The sequence below is a fragment of the Chanodichthys erythropterus genome, chromosome 7 (genome assembly GCF_024489055.1).
Source record: "Chanodichthys erythropterus isolate Z2021 chromosome 7, ASM2448905v1, whole genome shotgun sequence".
NCBI lineage: Eukaryota > Metazoa > Chordata > Actinopteri > Cypriniformes > Xenocyprididae > Chanodichthys > Chanodichthys erythropterus.
In genome coordinates, this window is record NC_090227.1 from 41,752,670 (window position 1) to 41,778,871 (window position 26,202).

The 26,202-nt window shown below is 35.5% G+C and overlaps 1 protein-coding gene across 1 annotated transcript; it reads right to left on the reverse strand.

Moving 5' to 3' along the window:
- Positions 1–295: 295 nt before the first annotated feature.
- Positions 296–26,196, reverse strand: gmps (guanine monophosphate synthase). The gene is made up of 16 exons (XM_067390618.1): positions 26,012–26,196; positions 21,847–22,025; positions 19,902–20,016; positions 19,365–19,462; positions 19,141–19,244; positions 18,803–18,996; positions 15,891–16,056; positions 14,071–14,222; positions 13,650–13,823; positions 12,501–12,606; positions 12,083–12,198; positions 10,479–10,604; positions 8,406–8,521; positions 6,547–6,677; positions 4,593–4,765; positions 296–3,175 (listed from the first exon to the last, which is right to left on the reverse strand). The coding sequence occupies exons 1-16, from the start codon at positions 26,036–26,038 to the stop codon at positions 3,074–3,076; spliced, it is 2,079 nt and encodes a 692-aa protein (XP_067246719.1). The 5' UTR covers positions 26,039–26,196; the 3' UTR covers positions 296–3,073.
- Positions 26,197–26,202: the final 6 nt, after the last annotated feature.

Consider the following 26,202-nt stretch of genomic DNA (forward strand, 5'->3'; position numbering starts at 1 on the left):
ACAAACATTAATAGTGATGAAAGCCAAAATATTAAATGCCACTGATCAATATATTTACAGAGAAACCCACAAATTTTTCAAAAAAAGTTTGAGCCAAATTACAGGGGAGCAAAAATAAATTTAGAACAATGGCAGAATCATTATTTTTAAACATAGATAAGTATGTCTATTTGTAATGTGATTTGCATCAGATGTATATGTTAGTGTTTTTCAGTTTTTAATTAGCTATACCAGCTTGTGAATCAAATGCAACTTAAATATAATCAAATAATGAAAGATCTTGTGATGAGAGAAATCTGAACACAGAGTTCTTTATTAAAGCTCAGTTTGCATTATACAAATATCAGTTTCAAACTGCATGCGGTGGCTTGGTCTGAGGCACAATACTAAGGTAAAACAGCATTGTTCATGTTTAGACAAAAAAAAAAAAAAAGAAAAGAGGGGGGTCAACATAGAATTGCATAAATTAAACTGAATATCATGTAATATTGCAGTTTACCCACTAGGAATTTAAACTTGTTAGTTGTATTTTTAATAGACAAGTAAAATATACACATGATAAATGTGACACTGAGAAAAAGACATTAAGAGCAATTAAGACAAGGGAGTAAGTTCATCTTGCATTGGGTTTTTTTGCTATCGTGACAACAGAAGGTTTTGAAATGAAATCCTTAAAGACAATAAATACCGAGCATGTAATTCATATCACAACAATTCTCTACATCATAAATTAGACGGAGGGCCGGACACCGATCTCCATTTGAGCCCAATCAAAGCCCCCGTCTCTCTATACATACAAGATCACGCTTCTGTTAAAGGAGTGGAATATTAAAAACGAGGCCACACACACACACAGGAGGACTCCAACATTGACAGTAACTCATGGTCCAAATTCATTTAAGCCCAACTCGGCTCAAAAGGACTTGGTGTACTTTGCCCTCAGTTCATGTCCTGTCAATCACCTGTTCTTCCTCCCTCTGTTAATCTCCTTTCATTTGCCTTCAGAAACACTATTGCTCTACCTAGCGCAAAAAATACCAAGGCCTTTATTGGTGAAAATAAGTACACTGTTGATCTTATGTGTTTATAAGACCAGCCCAGGCAAAATCATTTAAAATATTACGCTATGGAAGATTGTTACCACCACTCAATAAAAAAGTTAAAAAAGTAATTTCGACTTTTTAATCTCACAATTCTGACTTTTTTTCTCACAATTGCGAGTTTTTTTCTCAATAGCGAGATATAAACTTGTAATTGCATCTTATAAAGTCAGAATTGCGATATAAATTCGCAGTTTTGTTTTTCTCCGAATATAAAGTCAGAATTGCAAGATATAAAGTCAGAATGGCAATAAACAGATATAAACAATTCTGACTTTAATATGCAATTCGGACCTTATCTCTGACAATTCTGACTTTTTTCTCAGAATTGCAATATACACGTGTACGGAAGAGGATTAGGGCCAAGCAATAATAAAAAAAATAAAACCATCTCGAGATTAAGGTTGTTAAATTTCGAGAAAAAAGTCAAGATAAAATGTTGAGAATAAAGTCAAGTCATTAAATTACGAGAAAAAAGTCGTTAGATTGAGAACAAATTTGTTAAATTATGAGAAAAAAGTTGTTAAATTTCGAGAAAAAAAGTCGAGATAAAAATGTTGAGAATAAAGTCATTAAATTCGTAATTTAACAAATTTGTTCTCATAATTATCGACTTTTTTCTCGTAATTTAACGAATTTGCTCTCAATCTAACGACTTTTTTCTCGTAATTTAATGACTTTATTCTCAAAATTTTCTCGACTTTTTTCTCGAAATTTAACGACTTTTTTTCTCGTAATTTAATGAGTTTGTTCTCGTAATTTAACAAGTTTATTCTCAACATTTTATTTAGACTGTTTTCTCGAAATTTAACAACTTTAATCTCAAGATAGTTTTATTTTTTTATTATTGCATGGCCCTAATCCTCTTCCATACACTTGCAATTTGCGTCTTATAAAGTCAAAATTGAGATATAAACTCAATTGTGAGTTATAAAGTAAGAATTGCAAGTTATAAAGTCAGAATTGGGATATAAACTCACAATACTGACTTTAAAAGACGCAATTGCAAGTTTATATCGCCATTCTGACTTTATAACTCACAATTGTGAGTTTATATCTCGCAATTGAAGAAAAAAAAAAGCCAGAATTATAAGATGAAAAGTTGCGTTTAATTTTTATTTCGGAGGAAACAAGCTTCCATACTTGTCACTATTCAAATATAATAATAATCCTTTTCGTGAAATGAGAGAAAAAAAATAATGCAGCATAAAATAAAGTCACATCCCTGAAAAAAAGTAACCAAAAAAAGAAAACAGGCACAAATTTCAGGAAGCCTCCAGATTTAGGAGTCTCCTTCACAGCAAAACCTCTGTGATAAACCGACCCGCCCACAGCGCAAAGAGCGCCCGTCTGACCTCATCTGTATTTGGCAAATAAACATCGATTGGTCACGGTTTTTAGACTACTGCTAGACTTCACCTGCCAGAGTTCAGGTAAGAAATCCAAACTGAAATCAACACTGCTCAAACTGGGATAGTGAAAACAAGCTTTTAAAAAGGCAGAAAGCGGCAACACTTTATCCTTGAATCAGTGGACTTGCTTAAAAAACAAAAAGTTATTTTGTTCGTGTCGTGCTGCTCATGGACAGTCGACAACAGAAAGTATGGAGGAGTGACCTGTCACAATGCATTAAACACAGAGAGCTGATACAAAAAACTAATTCAATGCATCATCATTATTATTCTCAGTGAAGAGGACAATAATAACAACAATTATAATACCAATAATATTACAACCGACCCCAAATAAAGAGGCCGAACTGAAGTAGCGATGTCAGCTTAGCGCCAATCACAGTACAACCTGCCATTGTAGGGAATGTTCCGGTCTCAGTGGGACAATGACAGGGCGGCGTGCCTAAAGGGGGACGCGGGAGTGGAGAAAAGGGGTTTGGGGGGAATGTTACAGTACTGGGAAAGGGGGAGGTAGAAGAGGAGTCGACAAGGATAAATCAGAAGGTACAATAGTCCACTGCTCTACTCCCATTCGGTGGTTCCCGGTGGCTTGGACGTCAGGTCATACATCACCCTTGAGATGCCGGGGATTTTCTTGATCTCGTTGACCATTTTGAGAACCACCTGTGGTCAGAGGAGCACGAGTTAGTTGATGGAAATGGTGGAGGATTTACAAGGCTGGAAGCTAAGGATTTTTTCTACTGGCCCACAAAACAAAAAAGCAATAAATAAAATAGGGATAGTTATTGTCTTTGTTGTTTTTGACCCATAACCTTAATAAATAAGGTTGTGACACCAAAAACTACTAGCCCAACTTTAAATTAAATTTTTAAATTTTAAATATATAATATAAACTCATAATAAAATAAGAACAAATAATCAAACTACGAGCAATAGCACAAATACAACAGAACAAACAAACATAGAAATTACAAAAATTTTTTTTTTTTTTTTTACAAGATGGACAAAATTTGTCACCAAAAAAGTCATTCGGTTTAACCAAAATTTCAGTTTTGCCGAATGACACTTTTGGTTATACCGAATGATGATATTTTCAAAAAATGCTAACAGGATGATATCTAGCTAGCAAAAGGACAATCAAATATTTTATATTTAGTACAAGTTTTTAAAATATTCCATCATTTTCCATGTTTTATAGCGGTTGTACCGAATGACCTGATGTTTCTGGACATGAATATGAGAGTGAAAACATTAATTTTTCAGAGTTAGTTACTTTGCTTCACGACCATGTGGTCCTTTGCAGGTGTTTGAATCATCCTGTCACATGATACTGACTGCATGACTTGATCTAAAATGGTCCCTTTATTTTGGTTACTCCGAATGACAAAGAAATTCATTTTTTCAGACATTCTTTCTCTTAACAAAGCAACGACTTCTACACATAAGTTTAATACCATTTTACACTATGTTGATATATGATGTTATAAAATCATGCCAGAATAAAAAATATATACATTTATTACATTTTAAGATATTTTAAATCACAAATGAAATTGGCCTTTGGACGGTTAAACCGGGTAACCTTTTGACACTTCAAAATCTTTAAAATACTTTTATAGGTTGCAAAATATAATTAAAACATTTTGGATTCAATAAAAGAGATCTAGTTGTACTACCTTACATACTCTGGATGTCATATCTTTGTTTTTTGATGAACATTAAAACAAAGACAGCAGCAGGTTTATTAGGCTGCTGTCACTTTAAGAGTTGCGCGGATCAAATATACTGTTGCACGTGTTTTATTTCTCAACTGTTTATGTTCACTTAAGATATAACAGACTATGTTTAATAGGATACTTGCAGAGATGGGCTTTTTTTTTTTGTTGTAATTGTGCGAATATGTCCATTCAAGTGCAAGAAGACATGAAAGAGAGCTCAATTCAGCATTTGCTTGGTCTGAGAAGCTGCTTTCTGCAACTACTATATTGAGTTTTTTTGCATCTTCTTGCGCTTGAATATTTAAATTGGCAAGGTCAAGCCAGGGAGGGTTTGTGTGTGGATGGAGGATCAGATCTCTCACCTCTTCAGGGATTTGGTTGTCTGGAGTAGCGGCGATGCCGGTCATGAAGTCGCTGGTGATGAAGGTTCTGATGACGACGGACCGTCTGCAGGACGGCTGCTTCTGCAGCGGGTCACGATCAAAGTGCAGTGGGGTGAGGATGACTGGCATCTGGCTGATTTTACTTGAGTAGCCTGGATATAAAGCACAATATATAATGGTAATGGTAGTATATATGAACAGTAATGTTGCTATGATAATATCATAAGTAATCTAGCACAAATAATCTATCTAGTCTAGATGACACTCCAACATAGTAGGTGGCAGTATTGCACTTTAATGCTGGTTGCAACCCATCATAAAACAGAAAAAAGTTGATGATGATGCCATGTGTAGCTACTACTGCTGCACAAAATCATTTAGGAAGAGATGTTGGTCCGTCAGTGTGGGACTTTTTTTTGGATCCCATAAAAACGATGGATGTTAAGGCCTGTTCACACCAAAGATGATAACTATATCTAGGGTTGCCAAACGTACCAGTCGGTACTTTAAAAAAATAAAAATAAAATAAAAAAGGTTTAAGGTTGAAGATATTGCTGCTATCATACGCTGTTGTTCATCTTTAAGTTCTCGCTGAGCGTCAAAGGTTTCTATTTACAGCATGTTTTCACAAGCATTTTTAACCAATCACAGACATATCTGTTGAGTGCATGAACACAATGGCCAATCAGGGGTGCTAGTCAGTAAGTTAGTCCACTTAAAATAATGTTTTTTGGCTTTTAGTTGACAGCCTTAGTGATTTTTAGAAATGCAATCGGCCATCAATCCGAATGGGCCGTTTTTTCAAATGTTATTTGTGTGGAAATATTACAAAGTCTGTAAAAAGCACATTAAGGGAACTGACTGTCTTCAGAAAACTTTTGATGGCTTTTTCCTTTTCCTCTACCCCTGTATAATGCCTACTGAAGTAGAGTTTATAAGCCCAGCACTCTAGTGTACAGAAGTAACCAACAAAACGCAATGTTACTGCTGTTTCATAAGCGCCACCTACTGTCAGAGAGTGAATTTGCATTTTCAGTCTGCAATTTTTGTGTGTTAATGTTTTGCTATTCTGGCTACAGATATAGTTATGGTTTGGTCTTTAATAAAGCAAATAAACAAATAAATTTCCTTAAAAAAAAAAAAAAAAATTGGCAACTGGTTGAAATTTTGGTAAGTTGACAACCCTAATTATAACCATAACTATAAAGTTTTAAGAATCATTAGAATTTTATAAAAACAAGAAGTCCTCTTAGTTTTGGTCTGGACTTAAGAACAACTAAGAACAACTGAGGAATGATGTCATTGGAATCCCTTTCAAAATGGATTTTTTTTTCCAGCTGATGAATGATTAAAACATTGACAGCCAATCAGAATCTAGGCAACTGTAAAGAGCCTGAGCATTTAAAGTGGCAGATGACAAAACTGCAGCATGCTTACAATAAACAGATCATTAACGTCCGTTGGTGTGGATGCTGATTTCATTAAAGTTATCTTTATAATTTTCATTCTTGCTGTGAACAGGTCTTTAGACACAGTCACCAGGAAGTGCTGACCAACAGTTTGTTCTTTTTGTGGTTACAAACTCTCTCTTTGCCTCATTATGCTCACATTTTTAGTGTGATTATTTCAATTTAAAAAAAAAAAAAAGAATAGACAACAAAGTTAAAGATGAAATGACATAGAATTATCTATTTATTTATCTCTAGATATTGTTATCATCAATTCTGGCCATTTGAACAGTTAAAATCGTATAAACAACAGAAAACAGTCAACATTTGCGGTCTTTGACTGATATTGTCTAACCAGGCAGAGACGTAACTGTGGTGGAAGTGTTTACTCAGCTCTTGCAGTAGCCATAGCTGTGGTGGGAGTGTTTACACATGTAAAGGTTATGACAATAATGGAGCAGACAGTGGAGACGGCCAGCTCTTACCGGACTCCCTTAAAATGGAGTGTGCTACAAAGTCTGCCTGTCTTAGCGTGCTCAGTACACCAGTGGTCAGGAAGGTGGGCGTGATGTCAGTGGGAGGCTCCTTTACGTGTGACCCAAAGACGTAAACAACTCTGCAAAGGAAGAGATGAACAAGGGACACAAGGCACAGAATGAGACCTTTATTGACATTATAAGAAACCGTATTTCACACAGAAATAATTTTGTCTCACTTACACTACCATTAAAAAGTTTGGGAGATTTTTTTTAATGTGTTAAGAAGTCTCTTATGCTCACCAAGACTGCATTTATTTGATCAAAAAAACATAATGTTGTAAAACTGTAATTATTTTAAAATGTAATTAATTCCTGTGATCAAAGAATTTACTCCAGTCTTCAGTGTCACATGATCCTTCAGAAATCATTCTAATATGATGATTTGCTGCTCAAGAAATGTTTAATTACAGTTGAAAATGGTTGTGCTTAATATTTTTGTGCAAACCATTATACATTTTTTTCAGGTTTCTTTGATGAACAAATCTTTTTAGAAATAATATATTAATAGTTTATAATAGTTTGGGCTTAACTTTTAATATTATAGTAATGTTCAGGTAAGGGCTCCCTACATTAGCAGAGATATTTTTTTTTATACTTATAATTCAATTTATTTAAAAATTTATTTAAAAACATGTATTTACACACGCATACACTATATATATATATATATATGTGTGTATGTGTATGTGTATGTGTATATATATATATATATATATATATATATATATATATATATATGTATATGTATATAATATATATGTATATATATATGTATATAATATACATATACATTCATATACATACATATACATACAAATACATACATACATACATACATACACACATATATATATATATATATATATACACATACACTAATATATATATATATATATACACACACACATACACTAATATATATATATATATACACACACATACACTAATATATATATATATATAAAAATATATAAAATTGTTAAAATAATAACAAATAATTTAAAATAAAAATATATATTTTAATTATTTATATATGTATATATATATATATATATATATATATATATATATATATGTATATGTATATAATATATATGTATATATATATGTATATAATATACATATACATTCATATACATACATATACATACAAATACATACATACATACATACATACACACATATATATATATATATATATATACACATACACTAATATATATATATATATATACACACACACATACACTAATATATATATATATATACACACACATACACTAATATATATATATATATATAAAAATATATAAAATTGTTAAAATAATAACAAATAATTTAAAATAAAAATATATATTTTAATTATTTATATATGTATATATATATATATATATATATATATATATATATATATATATATATATATATATATATATATATATATATATATATATAAAATTTATATTATATATTAATATATAATTATACATTTTTAGGTATAAATATAATACATCATATTTTAGATATAAATTAAATATAATATATTTTTGTTAAATATATACATGCGTGTGTGTTTTTATATATACAAATTTTGTATGCGATTAATCATGATTACACTTCTATTTCTATTACAACTTCTATTTTTTTTTTAAACAACCGGCAAGAACCAATGGCATTTAGCATCAATGACATCACACTTGATGCAATACATCTAAAATAACTGTTTTCAGAGGGGACAATGAACAGTCAGTGAATAGTCCCATAGTTCAACATGGTTGGTGGGAAGAGATGTGACGTGTCATTACCTGTTGATGGAGTGACAGATCCGAGGGATGAGTCTGGCCAGGAACATCAGTGAATCCCAGTGAGGGGCCTCTTTACTGCTCACCCCACAAACATAACTGTATGACCGGGAGTCACCCTGCGCAGAAGGATCATATACAATCTGAGTTAGAACATGTTCAGCCCTCCGACATCAAATTTTCATTTTAAACATTAGTGCAGAATAAATACATTCTTGCTGTGGAGGAGACGCCATCTGTTGAACTATTAACCGTTAACAGCAACATGCATAAATGCAGTGCACGGTATTTAAAACTCTCTGCACCCCTCTGTGTCAGCATGTCCCAGCTCAGAGTCTGGAGGCCGTGGTAATTTTAGCACAGCCGTGGTATGGAAGTAGGCCGACTGTAAGAGGAACACCCAACCATGCATCATCAAGCAATGTGGTGAGACGCAGTCTGGCTCTGTCTGGACGTGATCCGTCTAATGGCTTCAACTCACAGAAGTAAACCAGCCTCCACTAGCACTATGATTGAAAACCAGTTTATAAATACATACATCATGAGACCTGCACGTCGCAGCAGAGGAACTATCACTCTATATGCTGATATGGTACAGACTGTACTGCACTGACAGTACTGCTCTTTGACATTCTCTTCAGAACTATATATAACATAAAAATCAAACAAAGAAATAGAGAGTGAATGTGCGTGTGTGTGTGTGTGTGATGATAGTGTTTTTAAAAAGGCCAACCACAGAAACTTTGGACACATTTTGGAGCTATGCAGCCAGACAGGTTGTGCTGTCTTCCAGACAGAAGAGTTTTCATTTTGGAGACAATATAAATTTAACCTAAAACAAGTGAGCAATCACACTAAACATTGATATTTTAGTATTAATCATGCACTAATATAGCATTTGGTAACACTTCAGTATAAGGAGCATGTATTAACTATTATTAACTACAACTTTTGCCTCAATTAACTCCTAATTTACTGCTTATTAATAGTTAGTAAGGTAGTTAAGTTTAGGTATTGCGTAGGATTAAAGGATGTAGAATTCTGCATGACCATATAAGGCATTAATATGTGCTCTAAAAGTGCTAATAAACAACCGATATACTAGCAATATGCAAGCTAATAAGCAACTAGTTAATATATCTTTATTACATTTCAGTTTTAGTCATTTCAGTAGTAAGGTCAGGGTTAAACTTGCTTATATATTATATATACACCCAGACCTCCCTAAGCCAAACTTAACATCAAAATAAGCCGAATACGTGAGTGTTGTAAAATGCCGTTTTGGCAAGTATCCTCGTAAACGCAGTCGGTTATGTCTGAAGTGAATGTAAACACTGAGAAAGAGCACGTGTGCAACAGTATATTGGATCTGTGCAGCTCTTAAAGTGACAGCAGCCTAATAAACCTGCTGCAGTCATTATTTTTAATCAAACAAAAGACAATGAACACTCTGACCCAGCCATCTTGCCATTACAATTTGGACCTTGTCAAAGTCATTCAGATTTTTATTCCTGCCCATTTCTTCTGCATCCAACATGTTGATTACAAGAACTGCTTACCATCTAATCTACCCAGACTTTAATATGTGGCCTTGTTAGGAGATCTAGCTTCACCTGTGACTGGTCATGATATTTTGGCTCATCGGTGTAACACTTAACTCCTATGCAAAAAAAAAAAGCCACAAAATTTGCCTGCTACCAGTTTAGAATGCAATGAGCAATCCAGTCATTCATACAGATCAGTGATTAAGACTCAAGTCAAATAGTATCCTCATAAAAGCAGTTTAACTTTACATGGAAAGGGTCACCTCATGTCCTGCCTCACTTATTAACTTTATCTCAGTGACACTGTTATTGAACACTTTTGCATGTGAAAAATGTAATCATTGCTGACTGCTAAGTGCAATTCTACAATGCCATCTGTAATAGAGAACTTTTGAGTGACATTGCATCCACACCACTAGGTACCAGTGAAAGACATCGACAAACAAACATTATTGAGTAATTCATTCTTATGCTCACATTATGAATTACATCTGAACGGTGCGTGAAAGTATTGGCGGATGATGAGGCTTACCTGTACACCGACAGTTTTGATTGGCAGCAGAAAGGCATTTAGTGAATGAAGGCTGGTGATCTGCATGAGTTTCTCTTCCTCCTCATCTGATATGCATGACTTCACTCTTTGAAGAAGGGTGTGTGGCTGAATGCATTGACATCAAAAGGATTAATATTTTATAACATGCCATATATAATCCAAAAGAAGCTCTGAAACGACTGCGTGCTTTCAAGTGTACACTTTCAACTTAATCAGAAACATACTTTTAAAAGGTGCAGTAAACGATTTCTGAGAAATGGCTGAAATCAACTCCTAAACAAACTATTTTGTTCTGTGCGTGTGCTGAAAAAAGTTGTTTATACATAGTCCAGGCTGTGTAAATAGGAGAAAAACAAAAAAGTGGATCGGACCGAGCAGCACAACACTCTTGTAGCCAATCAGCAGAAAGGGGCGTTACACTCATGATGGGGGAGGAGAGCCAATCAGCAGTAGGAGGCGTGTTCACTCACTATGGGGGAGGAGAGAGTGAGCAAATCAGCAGTAGGGGATGTGTCTACTCACTATGGGGGAGGAGAGAGTGAGCCAATCAGCAGTAGGGGGTGGGTCCACTCACTATGGGGGGAGGAGAGAGTGAGCCACTCAGCAGTAGGGGGCGTGTATACTCATGATGGGGGAGGAGAGAGTGAGCCAATCAGCAGTAGGGGGCGTGTATACTCATGATGGGGAGGAGAGAGAGTGAACCAATCAGCAGTAGGGGGTGGGTACACTTATGATGGGGGAGGAGAGAGTGAGCCAATCAGCAGTAGGGGGCGTGTATACTCATGATGGGGGAGGAGAGAGAGTGAACCAATCAGCAGTAGGGGGTGGGTACACTTATGATGGGGGAGGAGAGAGTGAGCCAATCAGCAGTAGGGGGCGTGTATACTCATGATGGGGAGGAGAGAAAGTGAACCAATCAGCAGTAGGGGGCGTGTATACTCATGATGGGGAGGAGAGAGAGTGAACCAATCAGCAGTAGGGGGTGGGTACACTTATGATGGGGGAGGAGAGAGTGAGCCAATCAGCAGTAGGGGGCGTGTCTACTCATGATGGGGAGGAGAGAGAGTGAACAAGAGCGAGATGTGAAGAAAGACTGTAGAAAGAGAGATGGCTGAGAGACATTACAAAAGAGAAAAGATCAGAGGAATATCACTGGAAAAAGAAGGGTTATGATCAGGTCAGAGCTTTAGGATCCACGTTAATATTAGAAAAGCTTTCCAGTACTGGAGAGACATTAGAAAGCAGGAATGCCTACAAACGGATGCCGAGGTTGCTTTGTTTCTGCTCGATATGTGAATAACATTGGTTTTTGCTGTTTCACAGAACCAAGATATGCTGTTGTAAATCACAGCTGATTCATCCATGCATGTGAGAGCTATCTGATGCGCCAGCTGTTAGCTGTTGCATAGCATGCTCGTTATGTTGGGATGGAGCAATGAAGGGAGAGGTGTGTTGGTCGATTTCAGATATCAACAGTGTTTCTCAGAAATCGCTTACTGCACCTTTAAGTTGAAAAGATCAATTATGTAAGGTCAATGCCAATAATTCAGCCAACAAGAAGCAATGTTTACACATGCACACACCTTTTTGACACTGGCAGAGAAGTCTGTGATGATTTTCAGGACGTTGTTGGTCTCGGCGAAGTCTTTACAGACGTAAGGCTCATCAGCACAGATCACTCTAATGGCCAGACCTGGACCTGCAACACATTACACACAATTTCAGCAAAGCGCATTTCAGAAGTCATTCATCGTTACATGTACATCATGCATTTAAAACGTACACCATCGTTAAACATTTTAGGGGTCAGTAATATTTTTTTTTTGAGAAGTCTTGCAAAGCCTGCATAAAAACAGTAAAAACAATATTGTGAAATATTTCAATTTTAAATAACCATTTTCTATTGTAAAATAGCTTAAAAGTTGTTAAAGTAAAAAAAAAAAAAAGAAGAAAGAAAGAAAGAAAAGAAATAGGGGTTTTAAAGGTTTCTGATGGTCTTACCAGGGAAGGGGTGTCGGGAGACGATCTCTTCAGGGAGTCCCAGCTCTCGACCAAGTGCTCTGACTTCATCCTTATGGAAATCCTTCAGTGGTTCGATTACTTTACCCTGAAGGGCACAACATTCAGAAGAATCAGCAAATAACAGTTATGAAGAAGGCATAATCGAGTGTCTCTAACATGATGAGGAAGAGACTCCCTATTGCGTGCCTCTGCTGTGTCACACCGCAGGGGATCTGAATATACTGCAAACATTATAAAACCACTTTCCCTGCTTGAGTTGACCAATATTGACAAAAGAAACTGCATAAATGTGAAAATAAAAAAAAATGCACATGCATCAGAGCTAAAGAATTATCATTACAATGAAAATCAAAGCAATATCTAGTTACCAAGCTAAAAAACTACAGTGAGGATATTTTTTAATTATCACTATTTGGCTCTAATGCTAAAACACTGTAAGACAATTACTATACAAATCAACAACAGTTAGAGTATCATCGCTGTCAGGCAGAAACCTCTCCATATTTCGTCTTTTTTCCCCCAAAAATCATTACCATTGGCCACCTTTTACATCTGTCTGCGGGTTTTGCAAATATTTAATCAATGAAAAATATTAAAAAGATAAGTCAATTAGATCCTCAAACTGTCAGTCAAACCTCAAAACTCCACCCCTCCTCTATCATGAATGAAATGTGACATGCAGTTTGGAACGTCTCTGCTTGTTTGCAATGCAATGTTTTCTTTCAATTGCATGTTTTCTTTACTCAAGAAACACTATTATATAAAGGCTAATGTTTTATGTATTTTAGGAAAGGAGAATAGTGTCTAGCGTTTGTCGTGAAGTCATAGCCAATACGGTCTTAAATTGTTTATAACATTCGATTTTGGCCAAATGACAAAAAAAGTTGAACGTCCACATAGCTACAGTAAATTTTATAACCTGTAAGTTGATGAAAATGTAATGCAATGCACTTACTGCGATCTAATGACAAACAAAACACATATGCCTGACATTCGTGGATACCTTGTAACTACTTGAGATTGATTTAGGTAAAATTCTAATAATATGACACATGCAAGGACATGTTGCAGGCAGGACTCGAACCTGCAACAGCCATGTTGGCACCGTTGGTTGATGTTCATATTTACCTCATCTCTGAGTTTGCGGATGAGCTCTGTGTCGTTGTGGTGAGTCTTAATCATTTCTGCCTTCCCGCTAGCGAGGTGAGACGCACTCTCGATAAGGTCTGGCCTGAGTGTTCCTTGCGCCAAAAACACATCCTCTGGCTTCAGATTCATCTCTCCAATCACCTCATTCGCCACCTGAGACAGTCACAGAATCATATTATAGTACTACACATTCTCATCTCGCTTCACAACTCAAGAGAATTGAATGCTATATAATAGGTTTATACTTCAGGCAAAGTCTTGTTTGATGTGAACAAGACATTTTAGGAGAATCAATACTTCAGTAATACACTAATATCATTACAGGATCATCTGATAATAATGACAACATCAATTCAGTTCCTGTTGGGCAGATAGTCATCTACAAAGCAGAGCTACACACTTTTACAAATGTGTCCCCAATGATCTTCCGCTTCTCTTCTGGATTGGTGGTCATGTTGAGCGTTTTGCTGATGCGTTTCCTGGGTGTGCGGTCCTCTTCTGATATCGGCAGGGTCGTTGTGCCATTGTAGAAGGTGTGTGCTGCGTTTACAACTGTGAAGAGAGAGTGATGTTATAGTTACAACACTGATGTGTGTTTCAGAAAATTAAGGGACGCACCGATATATCGGCTGATCTTCACTATAGGCCGATTTGATTTGTCAATCAAAAGGGGGTGGAAAGACGTGTCAGAATGCAACTCGTACTGTGTGTGATAAAAATGTCTCATGTAGAATTTAGTTAACGCAATAGTGACATCACCACAGACTCTATTTGACCCTATGAATCACCTGTAGATCAAGCCAGGGTTGCCAGGTCTGCGGTTTTTACCTACATCAAACATTATTTGTAGTGTGCCTCCCATCCAGTAATCTTAAAGAGCTTTTTGCTTTGTTACTTCTGATAAGAAACAAAGTCTCAGCTTTCAAATTATTTACATTTTATTATGAAATTCAAACAATAAATGGAAATAAATTGATGCTCTTAATTGTGACGTGACCGATCGCTGTAGCCCCTCTTTTCAAGCAGCAGTGCTAGTTATTTCTCCCTCTTTAATACAAGTTATAGCATGAAAACATGCATGAACATCAGAAGGTATGCTGAAAGATATAGTACAACTTACTGAAATGAATCATGTCTCATTTTATCGCTTAATCAGTATTTCAGCCGTGGAAAAATGTCAATAAAACAACTTGTGAACAATGTCACTTAACTAGGGCTGCACAACGATTAATCGTTTGCAAAATAAAAGTCTGTTTACGTAATATATGCGTGTGTTCTGTGTAAATTAATTATGTATATATAAATACATGCACATACATGTATATATTTAAGAAAAAAAAAAAATATATATATATATATATATATATATATATAAAATATGAAATATATATAAATATGTATATTTATTTATACATGTATATATTTCTTAAATTTATACATGTATGTGCATGTATTTATATATACATTATTATACACAGAACACACGCATATATAACGTAACAGACAAAGTGTTTATAAAAACTACTTATACGTTTTATACAAACTTTTTTTTTTTTTTTTTTAGTTTTTAATTTGAGTCTAAGTATTATATCTGAAAATAAGTAGCAGTTGAATATAATAGTTTGGGATCTGTTGTTAATTTTAACCTCTAATATTATTGTAATGGACCAAATGAGAAGGTTTTCAGCATGAATTTTTTCTTAAGAAAATCAAACTATCAGTATAGGCAGATAGTGCTCTGAATAATTGATATCGAAGTTCAGTATCAGTGCATCTCTACTAAAAAATTTAATTAAATTAATAAATAAACTTGATTTAAAGTTTAAAGTTGAAAAATAAAAAGGCAATACATAAATGAAAATAATGCATGAATAAACAACTTTAATACATAAATTAATTAATTTATGCTAAACAATTTAAAGGATTAGTTCACTTCAGAATTAAAACTTCCTGATAATTTACTCATCCAAGATGTTCATGTCTTTCTTTCTTCATTCAAAAAGAAAAGAAGGTTTTTGAGGAAAGCATTCCCGTTGGTAACTGTTGAAGTCCACTATATGGAGAAAAATCATGGAATGTTTTCCTCAAAAACCTTCATTTCTTTTCGACTGAAGAAAGAAAGACATCTTGGATGACATGGGGTTGAGTAAATTATCAGGAAATTTTCAATCTGAAGTGAACTAATCCTTTAACTAACCCGAGTAACCAAAAGAAACGTACCTTTGAGTTTGATGCCGAGTTTAGTCAATGCTTCCTCAACAGTCTGACTCTCCCTCTTTCTCATGAAGCCGTTGTCGATGTGAACAGCAATCACTTGCTCCTGATTAAGGGCTTTATTCAACAGGGCCGTGCACACAGTGGAATCCACACCGCCGCTCAATAACACCTGCACAGACACACACACATCCTGATTTAGGACTGTAACTGTAAACAAGACATCCAATAAACCCAAATGTTCAAATACACAGAATCAACAGTACAACAGAGATGACTTTAGGGGGAATATTTGCTATAATATTATGCTCATTAATAGATTATAAATCCAATCCACTCTCTAGAGAGAAAATCTACTTTACAGAAGCTCAGGGAGGAAATCACCTTGCTTTAGGAAAGAGCACTAACTAATTGGGCAGAATGTGTGTGTGTGTGTGTGTGATGGCAACTAATTAAAAATTCCAAACACTGCCTGGAGCAACAGCAATTAATAGAGAATTAGATAAATTAGAGTAATATGGCACTAATCACATATGTGCCTCAACCAAACAAAAAGGCCTTTAATAGATCGAGGAAGATCAATATTGCATTGAGCCCACAATAACAGTAACATCCCCCTCACACACGCCAACCAATTAAATCTAAGCTTTCACTCAATACCAATCTGTTAATTATTGTAATTAGAGAATGATTTCTCTCATTAAATGTGTATAATTTCTGTGCCACTATAACAGTGTTATTTTAGTATTATTTATATACAATTATAGTATCTATGGCTGTGTTCAGACTGCAAGCAAATCTGATTTTTTCCCCCAAATCAGATCTTTTCAGGCCGATTATTAATTGCAAGTGATCAAATAAGATGTGTGTATCTGCATGGGCTGTTTTGGAAATGACATAGGCGTACCCACGTATGTGATAAGGCTTTTAAAACAGATGCATGAAAAATGGAGGTGCATCATGCCTCTCTCCAAATAAGTGCCATGTCGAGTCGCGATATAATCACAACATATAACAGTCTCCTCACGCTAATCCGATTTGAGTAATCAGAGCATCCAGACTGAGACGCATCTGTAAAAATCTGATTGGAATCTAAATGTGGTTTGAATTAATGTTTTTTTGTGGTCCAGACTTTCAAAAACCCATCTGGACAAAATCTGGATAGGCAAAAAAATCTGATTTTTGCTGGCAGTCTGAACATATCCTCTTAGGGATGTCCCAGAAGCCAAATACATTATTCGGAAAGGCATAGAAAATTAGTCAAGCATTCTACGGAGCCCCTAAAGGGACATTGTTAGGCTTGCTGCAGTAGTTGGTGTTGCATAGTGTTCGTATTTCTTATATACCACAAATATCTTATCTGGTAAAATGTGCGGTCCGCTGCTCACTATACACAGAGTATGCGTGATTGCGGATTCGAAAGCAAAAGTGAAAACGGGCGTGCATTCAAAAGTGATTTCAATACCCTGCATTGTGATGGCAGCTCCCTGATACCTTTAAATTATATACAATATAATTACCCAACTATAGAATTATGAGAGAACGCAAAAGCATTGAAATACATTCTTTCCTCCCATCTCATATTTTATTCATCACCTCTGTTGAACGCATAATTTCATTTCCAAATAAGGTATTTGGCATCATGCACAAATACCTAGAAATGGCTTTTATTTTTATATTTTCATTCTAGTTTTAGAAATAGGTTTATGAGCTTTTGTCATTTTTACTAGGATTTTTTTTTTCTCGCAATTAACATGAAATCTCACTTAAACCGTAGTGCGATTATGAAATCGCAAAGGCTATGATTTTTTTTTTATGCGCAGCTTGTCAGTGAAGCACGGCTCTGTGATCACTAGTAAATACTGCTCCATCCGAGTTTGAGTCGCTTTGAAAAAGCAACACGCATCAAACATAAATATACTTTATCATCATGAAAATACCTGAGAAGGCTTGAACTCGGATAAACCATATATTGTCGTAGTCGTGCGTTTATTAGTCATGTTTAATCAATCAAAGCGTTTCAATCTTCTGTTTAATTCAGCTACAGGGATACTAGCGTGGTGCCCATAAGGTTTTTCTGGAGTGACACGTGTTATATCATACTTCTGCGGGGCATACTTGTAGTTTCTGCGTGAGAGCGCCCTCTGGCTTTCAGACGGAGCAGCATTTAATTAGGGCTGCAACGATTAATCACGATTAATCGTTTGCAAAATAAAAGTCTATGTTTGCGTTATATATATATATATATATATATATGTGTGTGTGTTCTGTGTATAATAATTATGTATATATATAAATACGCACACATTCATGTATATATTTAAGAAAAATTTTATAGTTATATATAAAATAATTATGTTATATATATATATATATATATATATATATATATATATATATATATATATATATATATATATATATATATATTTACATATATATTTACATATATATATTTACAATACATGCATATATTTCTAAACTTTATAACTGTGTGTGTATTTATATATACATCATTATTATACACAGAACACACACATATTTCGTAAACACAGACTTTTATTTTGCAAACGATTAATCATGATTAATTGTTGCAGCCCTACATTTAATAATGTTCACAGAGCTGTGCTTAATTGAGAAGCTGCGCATTTAAAAATAAATAAAATAAAGTCGATTATTTGCGCAGCTCTAATTTCTAAATAGCTTTATTTTTGTTTTAGTTTTAGTCATTTTAGTCATTCAAATTGAAGTAATTTCTTTTTAAGTTCAAGTTTTTCATCTAATATTTATATTGTATTTCAGCTTCATCTTCAATGACCAAAAACTGATTTTTAATAGCTTTAGGTAACAAATAATAGCACACTTCACCTGTAACTGATCAATGATTGTTTTAAAAGGCAGGGATTTACGCTACTTACCAGAACTTTGGATTTGTCCACCTTCTCTTTAATCTCCCTGATGCAGGACATCTGACGGTTCTGAACGGTGAAGTTACTGCTGCAGCCGGCAATCTCAAACAGGAAGTTGCGTAGCATGTCCATCCCCCTCTCAGTCAGATCAACCTCTGGATGAAACTGAGTGCCATAAAGTTTCTTCTGCTCATTAGCAATGCCTGAGACAGAGATGGACATGGAAAATGTCTTAAACCACAAACACTCACAACAATAACAAAGCCTTCAGTGCCAAGCAAGTTCAGAAAAGCCTTTTTAGGATATGAAGCATGTCTAGGAAATCTACTTCAGGTCCGCCCACCCACCTGCAACGATGTTTCCAGACTGTGCAACAATTTTGAATCCTTCTGCTACTTTGTCAACACTGTCTCCATGTGTCAGCAGAACAGGTTCCTCCTTTTGCAGCCCCCTTGAAACACACAAAGTTTTCAGCACAAGATATTACACTCACAAGATTTTCCTCACTTACATCGAGTGACACGGCAACAAAACAAAAACTTGCAAACTGACGTAATAGAGGGAGATGTACCTGAAGAGTGAGCAGGAATTGTCCAACGCAATGTTAAAAACACCATCCTCCCTCACACTCTTCCTGTGCACCGTGCCTCCGAAGACTTTATTCATCATCTGGCGAACACAAAAAACAATTAGTCTTTTGACATACTAAGTGTATTCATTTTATATGAGTTTGTAGAACTTTTACACTACCGTTCAAAAAGAAAGGACACATTAAAATTGATCAAATGTGATAAAAACATTCATAATGTAACCATAATATTCGATTTCATATAAATGCTGTTCTTTTGAACTTGCTGTTGATCAAACAATCCTGAAAAAAAATGCATAGGTTTCCTCAAAAATATGAAGCAGCACAGAAATGTTTCTTGAGCAGCAAATCATCATATTAGAATGATTTCTGAAGGATCATGTGACACTGAAGACTGGAGTAACGATGCTGAAAATTCAGATTTGCATCACAGGAATAAATTACATTTTACAATATATTCACATAGAAAACAGCTTTTTTAATAATAATAATAATAATAATAATAATAAAATTTCTCACCTGCATTCCATAGCAGATTCCGAGAACTGGCTTTCCGATGGTGAATATGGCTGGATCAAACCAGGGTGCATCCTCAGCATAGACAGAGTTTGGCCCTCCGGATATAATAATGGCCCTAACATTGGAGACAATAATTTGATATACACATTATAAACCAATTTATATTAACCAAAATATAATTACAAAAATATCAAGTGTCTGAGAAAGATGGAAAAAGTCTGCCTTCCTGTTGAATCGAGAATGGGAAAGTTCTAATGCAAAGGGCAGATCATGTGATCCACTTATCTCTCCAACTTGTGGGTTTTTCTGTCCGTCTACCAGCCTCATTCCGAGTCTCAGTGTTCACCGCGTCAGGAAAACATCAGCTTTGTTTCCTTTTTATGTTCTCACAGGTGGAATGCACAGCACTCTACGAACTCGCGCTGTGAATGTTCTCTCAAGGACAAACTAACAAAATATATGACTGTTTATCTTTCCTGACTGGTGTTTTACAAATTTCTAGAATAGTTTTAGGTTTTAAAAGAGCAGCAGCTGGATTATAAGAACTGTACAATAGCAAAATGCATTTGCGGTCTCCAAAAATGCTTTTAAAAACTTCTGAAAGAAGGAAATTGTCCTTATTTAAAGGGGTCGTGACAAGAGAAATCAAATTTGCTTTGAACTTTTGACATTATAAAAGGGTATTTGTACCATTAAAATATCCTGCAAGTTTCATAGTTCACTTCAGAATTAAACTTTCCTGATAATTTACTCACCCCCATGTCATCCAAGATGTTCATGTCTTTCTTTCTTCAGTCGAAAAGAAATTAAGGTTTTTGAGGAAAACATTCTAGGATTTTTCTCCATATAGTGGACTGAAGGTCTAAATGTCAGTTTCAATGCAGATTCAAAGAGCTCTACATGATCCCAGATGAGAAATAAGAGTCTTATCTAGAGAAATGATCAGTCATTTAAAAAATATTATATACTTTTTAACCACAAATGCTCGTCTTGCACTGCTCTGCGATGTGCCATGCATTACATAATTACGTTGGAAAGGTCACGCGTGACGTAAGACAAACATTTGTGGTTAAAAAGCATATAAATTTTATTTTTTTTTAGAAAATGGCTGATGATTTCTCTAGTTAAGACTCTTATTCCTTGTCTGGGATCATGTAGAGCTCTTTGAAGCTGCACTGAAACTGACATTTGGATCTTCAACCCGTTGAACCCCAGTGAAGTTCATTATTTGGAGAAAAATCCTGGAATGTTTTCCTCAAAAACCTTCATTTCTTTTCGACTGAAGAAAGAAAGACATGAACATCTTGGATGACATGGAGGTGAGTAAATTATCAGGAAATTTTTGAAGTGAACTAATCCAAAAACGTATCATTTGGATATTGTGGGATTTGTGACGTCACACAGGAAAAATACACAACGACCGCCTCCAGAGCAAGACATTGACAAATAATTATACATCATTGCACCATAGGCCCCGCCCACTGGCGTTCAGTCACTTAACGGCTGACATTTGCCTACACTGGATGTGAGCGTCGCATCAAAAGCGAACAGAAGCCATTATAATGACGCTGTCAACTAGTTGAAATACAGTATACAGATGTGTGTTCAGCCAGTGGCTGTTTACTGACAAGTCTAAAAGGAGCCTTAAAAACAAAAAAAAGCTCCTTAAAAACAGATCATTTCAGACAGAGAGTCAGAATGAGGGTTGCAAATAGCTAAAAATACCTTCAACTAACAAAATGTGCTACAAGCAATGAGGGTAAATAATAATTCTGATGTCTTCTGCTTTTAAAGGAAGAAGGCCTTTGATTCACAGATACTAAAGCCTGTCGGTTACCATATCAAACATTTCTACTTTGCAATTCAATTAGGCTTCCCTGGCACTTTTTTTTAACATAAGAACCAAACAGCATCTACTGACAAGTCTTGGCACCGATGGGCTCACCTGAAACCCTGCTCTCTGATGGCGAAGGCTGGCGTCTCCAGAGGCAGAATCTCAGACTGGACAAACAGCTCTCGTACCCGCCTGTCAATCACTTTTCCATACTGTGCTCCCGCGTCTAGGATCACCACGGCACCCTCGTAGGAACATAAGCCATCTTTAGGTTCTCCGACGATATCCAGCTGCAGACACACAATGAAGAACACGTGTTACATAATTCCCCAAGTTAGGCAAGTAAAATGCTACTAATTAAATTTGTGATGCATTTAAAAGCACATGTTTGCATGTGACTGGAGACTACAGATGTGCGGCTTCTGATAAATGCAGCCACATGACTCCCAGGAAGATAACGTTCCATGTAACGCATATAACCATTACTGCCTGACCCTGCACAGTGTGTGTGTGTGTGTGTGTGTGTGTGTGTGTGTGTGTGTGTGTGTGTGTGTGTGTGTGTGTGTGTGTGTGTGTGTGTGTGTGTGTGTGTGTGTGTGTGTGTGTGTGTGTGTGTGTGTGTGTGTGTGTGTGTGTGTGTGTGTGTATATGAATGCAGAAACAAATTTTGAATATAGTCATTCTTAAATTTGTGATAATCAGGCATCAAGCAAGTGATATATTAAACAGCCAATATTTTGCCATTTTCAGTCTGGTTTGGTCAAATTAGTGGTAGAATATTTTAAAACATACAGTAATTAAAAAGTAAAATTATATCTATCTTATTAACCCTTAACTGTCAAACCCCTTTTGAGCATAGATGTGAAAATGCACCATCCAAACTTAAGATTGTTTCAAAAAATGAAAGTGTAAAAAAGTTTTAAAAGTTTACAGTTAAACAAATGTACTGTACTAAACAGTACAGTTTTGGTATATACTAAAATATACTATATACAAAATATACTATATACAAAATATATTTTTGTATATAATATACAAAAAATATTTTTTATTATATACACAAAATATATATTATGCAAAATAATTTTATGCTAAAACTGCTATAAAAATCAAAGCCATATGTATAACCAAGTTGCGTTCCAAATTTGAAGTTGATATCACACAAATTGAAGGTCTTATGAGGTTTTGTTTGGATGCAATACCAAAAATAGCCACCGGGTACATTACATTTAATTTTTTTTACGCATACAAATTAATACATTTCTGTCACAATATCAGTTCTACAACAAAACAATCATCAAATATGGAACCTTGCGTCTCAGACCTTTCCGACGATATGCATTTTGCAAAGATTATAAAACATTTATCATAAAATAGTTAAAATAAATTTTGTAATATGAAACATGGCACTGCCTACTAGGGGGAGAAGCCTGCTAAAGCCCAAAGTATACTTCGCGTTGCAATGCGCGTGACATGAATTTCGTATGCACTTACTATACGCACCGCTGGATTTTTGTAACCGTACTTACCAGGCTTAAAAGGTTTTAAAGTACAGTTTCTGTGGTAAAACAGTTTCACAGGATGAATTTTGAGTTTTTAAGCTTTTGAATGACATCTAATTTATGATGATTACTAAAATATGTGATAAAAAAGGCAATAAAAAACAAAAAAGAGTGTTAAGCATCCTTCTAGCGGGACGGTGACAGTTAAAAGTGCAATATGTAAGATTTTCTGTCCACTAGAGTCCTATTCAAAACAAAGTCGTAGCTTGATGACACCAAGTTTGAGCGCGGAATCTTGGGACATGTGGTCTCCATCTCACAACCTGTGGAAAACAATCAGGATAGGACTCAGGAAGAAATCATGTTCATGGATGTGATTATTAACGTTACTGTAGTATGAAGCAGAGCAGGAGCGAGTGTTGTGGAGCTGAACGAGGAGCTGGAGCGATTGATCAACACACGCCTCACGAGCAGCGGGACTTTTATTATGACACAGTCGCCCGCGCCGCTTCCACTTTTCCGGTCATGAGTATGAGGTAACGCAGCTCTGTTTATCATATTAGATACATTTGAGAGTGTTGAAAATTGTTATAACGTTACTCTGTGCGTTCACTTGACGGCTGCTGTGAGACACTGTTACACACTGCAGTAAGATCGATTTTACAATATCATATTAAATGCTGGATGGCTTGTGTTGATAAATGGCATGCAATTAATTTTAAAACGGATTGCATGATGGAGAAAATTATGTATTACTGTTACTAAAAATAAAGCTGCATCTGATTATGCTATGTTAGCTACTTGACAAAATAGTGTTTTTCTCTGAGGCATGGTAAAGCATGGTACTCGCAAAAAATCAAGAAAATTAGATTTAAACAATAAACGTGTTGAGCTATATAACAATAATTAGTTTTCTGTCTATAAATATATCAAAACAGTTGTTCCCTTGTCTAGTAAAACATGTAAATATTAAAGCGTCTTTGGTGTTTCCAAGGTTTCTACAAAATTAAAGCGGAAACCGGGGGTAACGCGGGTATGACGCAATTGACAGGCGACTCCTCACACGTCCCGGAGCCTTGGGTAAAATTGCAATTTTCTCACGATTTACAAATAGTTGCAAACATTTGGGATATTGTAAGTACTCAAGTGAACAAAATATATAATACTGGCCTAGTGGTTTTTGGATAGTTTATTGCAAAAATCCTACATATTGCACCTTTAAGGGGTTAAATATCGAATACATTTTCATGCACATATTTATACGTTTAAAAAAATTAAATCAATAATAAAATTGACAGCCTGCTCTTTAAATAACATATTGCTATTACTACTAATATTTTTTTTCTTAAGTTATGGTGTATATGGGTCAAAGACGTTTAGATGTCCGCATCAATAGAAATTTACAAAAGTGATTTTATATACATAGAAAGCACATTAAATGCAAGTAAAACATCTACTTTTAAAGTTTCAAATAAGTTTTAGGAGAATAAAGTCAAAATGCAGGTCAATGTTCCATTGTCATTCAGTGTAACGCTTATATTTATGTAAAAAAATTGAAACAACATACTGTTCTGACCTGTACGTATTAAAATATATAAAAGAATAATTGAGTAAACTAAATTATTTAATTATTGCACTTTAAATGAGTAAAAAAAGTTAAAATTACAAGTAATTAGCATTTAATATGACATAAAAGATATTTGTTGTAAATATCCCTGACAACACTGTTACACTGAATGACTTTTTAGTGGGTGCCTTCTGTAAATCACTGTAAAAATGTATATTTAATTTTTGCTCAGAAATAAAAACATAAATAGTTCTCATTCTGATGTAATGAAAAACAACAATTCAAAGCTGTATTCCACTTATTGTTAATGCTTTAAACCCCTTTTTCGTCTTTGACCCACTTATATAGATAGATAAAAATAGATAAAGCAACATTTCAGAAAAAAAAAAAAAAAGTACGTACTACATGCATCTCTTACTATAGTTTATAAGTACGAAACCCACGTGGTTTGTGAGCGCACGAAAACAGCACTTTAACACACTCCGCAGCACTAACCGACTTAAAAAGAGTATAAAATACCGCTAAAATACAGTAAAAGTTATCTTAATCAACACATAAAAGAGTGCAAACATTAACCAGTCTCATTTAATATGTAAACATTAAACAAACAGCAAACACGATAACCCATTCTCCAGTGTGAAAATGCACTGGCCCTCCATTTACAGCTCATAATAGCATGTTAACACAGAACAGCTCAACTTTTCACTGTGCTTAAGCGATAAATCTTTTATAGCAGAATGAAACCCAAAGGTGTTTCACGGGTGGCTGTTCGTTTCAGCCACAGCTCCGAAACCTCATTAGCAATGAGAGCTGAGCATGTCACATTGATTGTGGCTAACTAGCATTAGCTTGCGCGCTCGAGCCCGGCTAACTGAACGCAGGAGCGGCGCGCGGTGCGCCTCTGAGCTTCGCCCGGGGCATGTGATGTTCTCACTATATCACATCCAGCACCACGACATCAGCCAGGTGGAGTGCTGCAGGCAAGAGCCGATCACATAAATTCCCCATAAGGGCGAATACGCATTAATAAATGTACAACAGTCAGCCAAAGCAACCAACCCCGGGTCGCCGCGCGCTCTAAGTTTCCCAGCGCAGACAGGCCGCGTGTGAACGGGGAGAACAGAACACCGGCGGCGAGCACCGGTGATACGCACAAGGACGGGTTGAAGAGTTTGGGTTGTGTGCATGCTTAGGCCGGTTTACTGACCTTGCTATCCCCGTTACACAGTGCCATGAATGCGTGATGTGGAGCGGACACTCCTGTCTTGCAGTGTTTCGGTTGCGAGCGTGTTCCGCGGGTCCTCTCTCTCTCTCTCTCTCTCTCTCTCTTCCGTGTGATCGGTGACGGTGTCTCCCACTCTCTCTCCTGCTGGCCGATTGCTTACTACTACAGCTCCG

Excerpts from the sequence above, each read along its gene's own strand:
- gmps (XM_067390618.1), bottom strand. The coding sequence starts at position 26,038 with ATGGCACTGTGTAACGGGGATAGCAAG. Across the intron at positions 22,026-26,011 it reads TGTGTAACGGGGATAGCAAG|CTGGATATCGTCGGAGAACC; the intron begins GTCAGTAAACCG and ends GTGTGTCTGCAG. Across the intron at positions 19,245-19,364 it reads AATTCCTGCTCACTCTTCAG|GGGGCTGCAAAAGGAGGAAC; the intron begins GTACATCTCCCT and ends GTGTGTTTCAAG.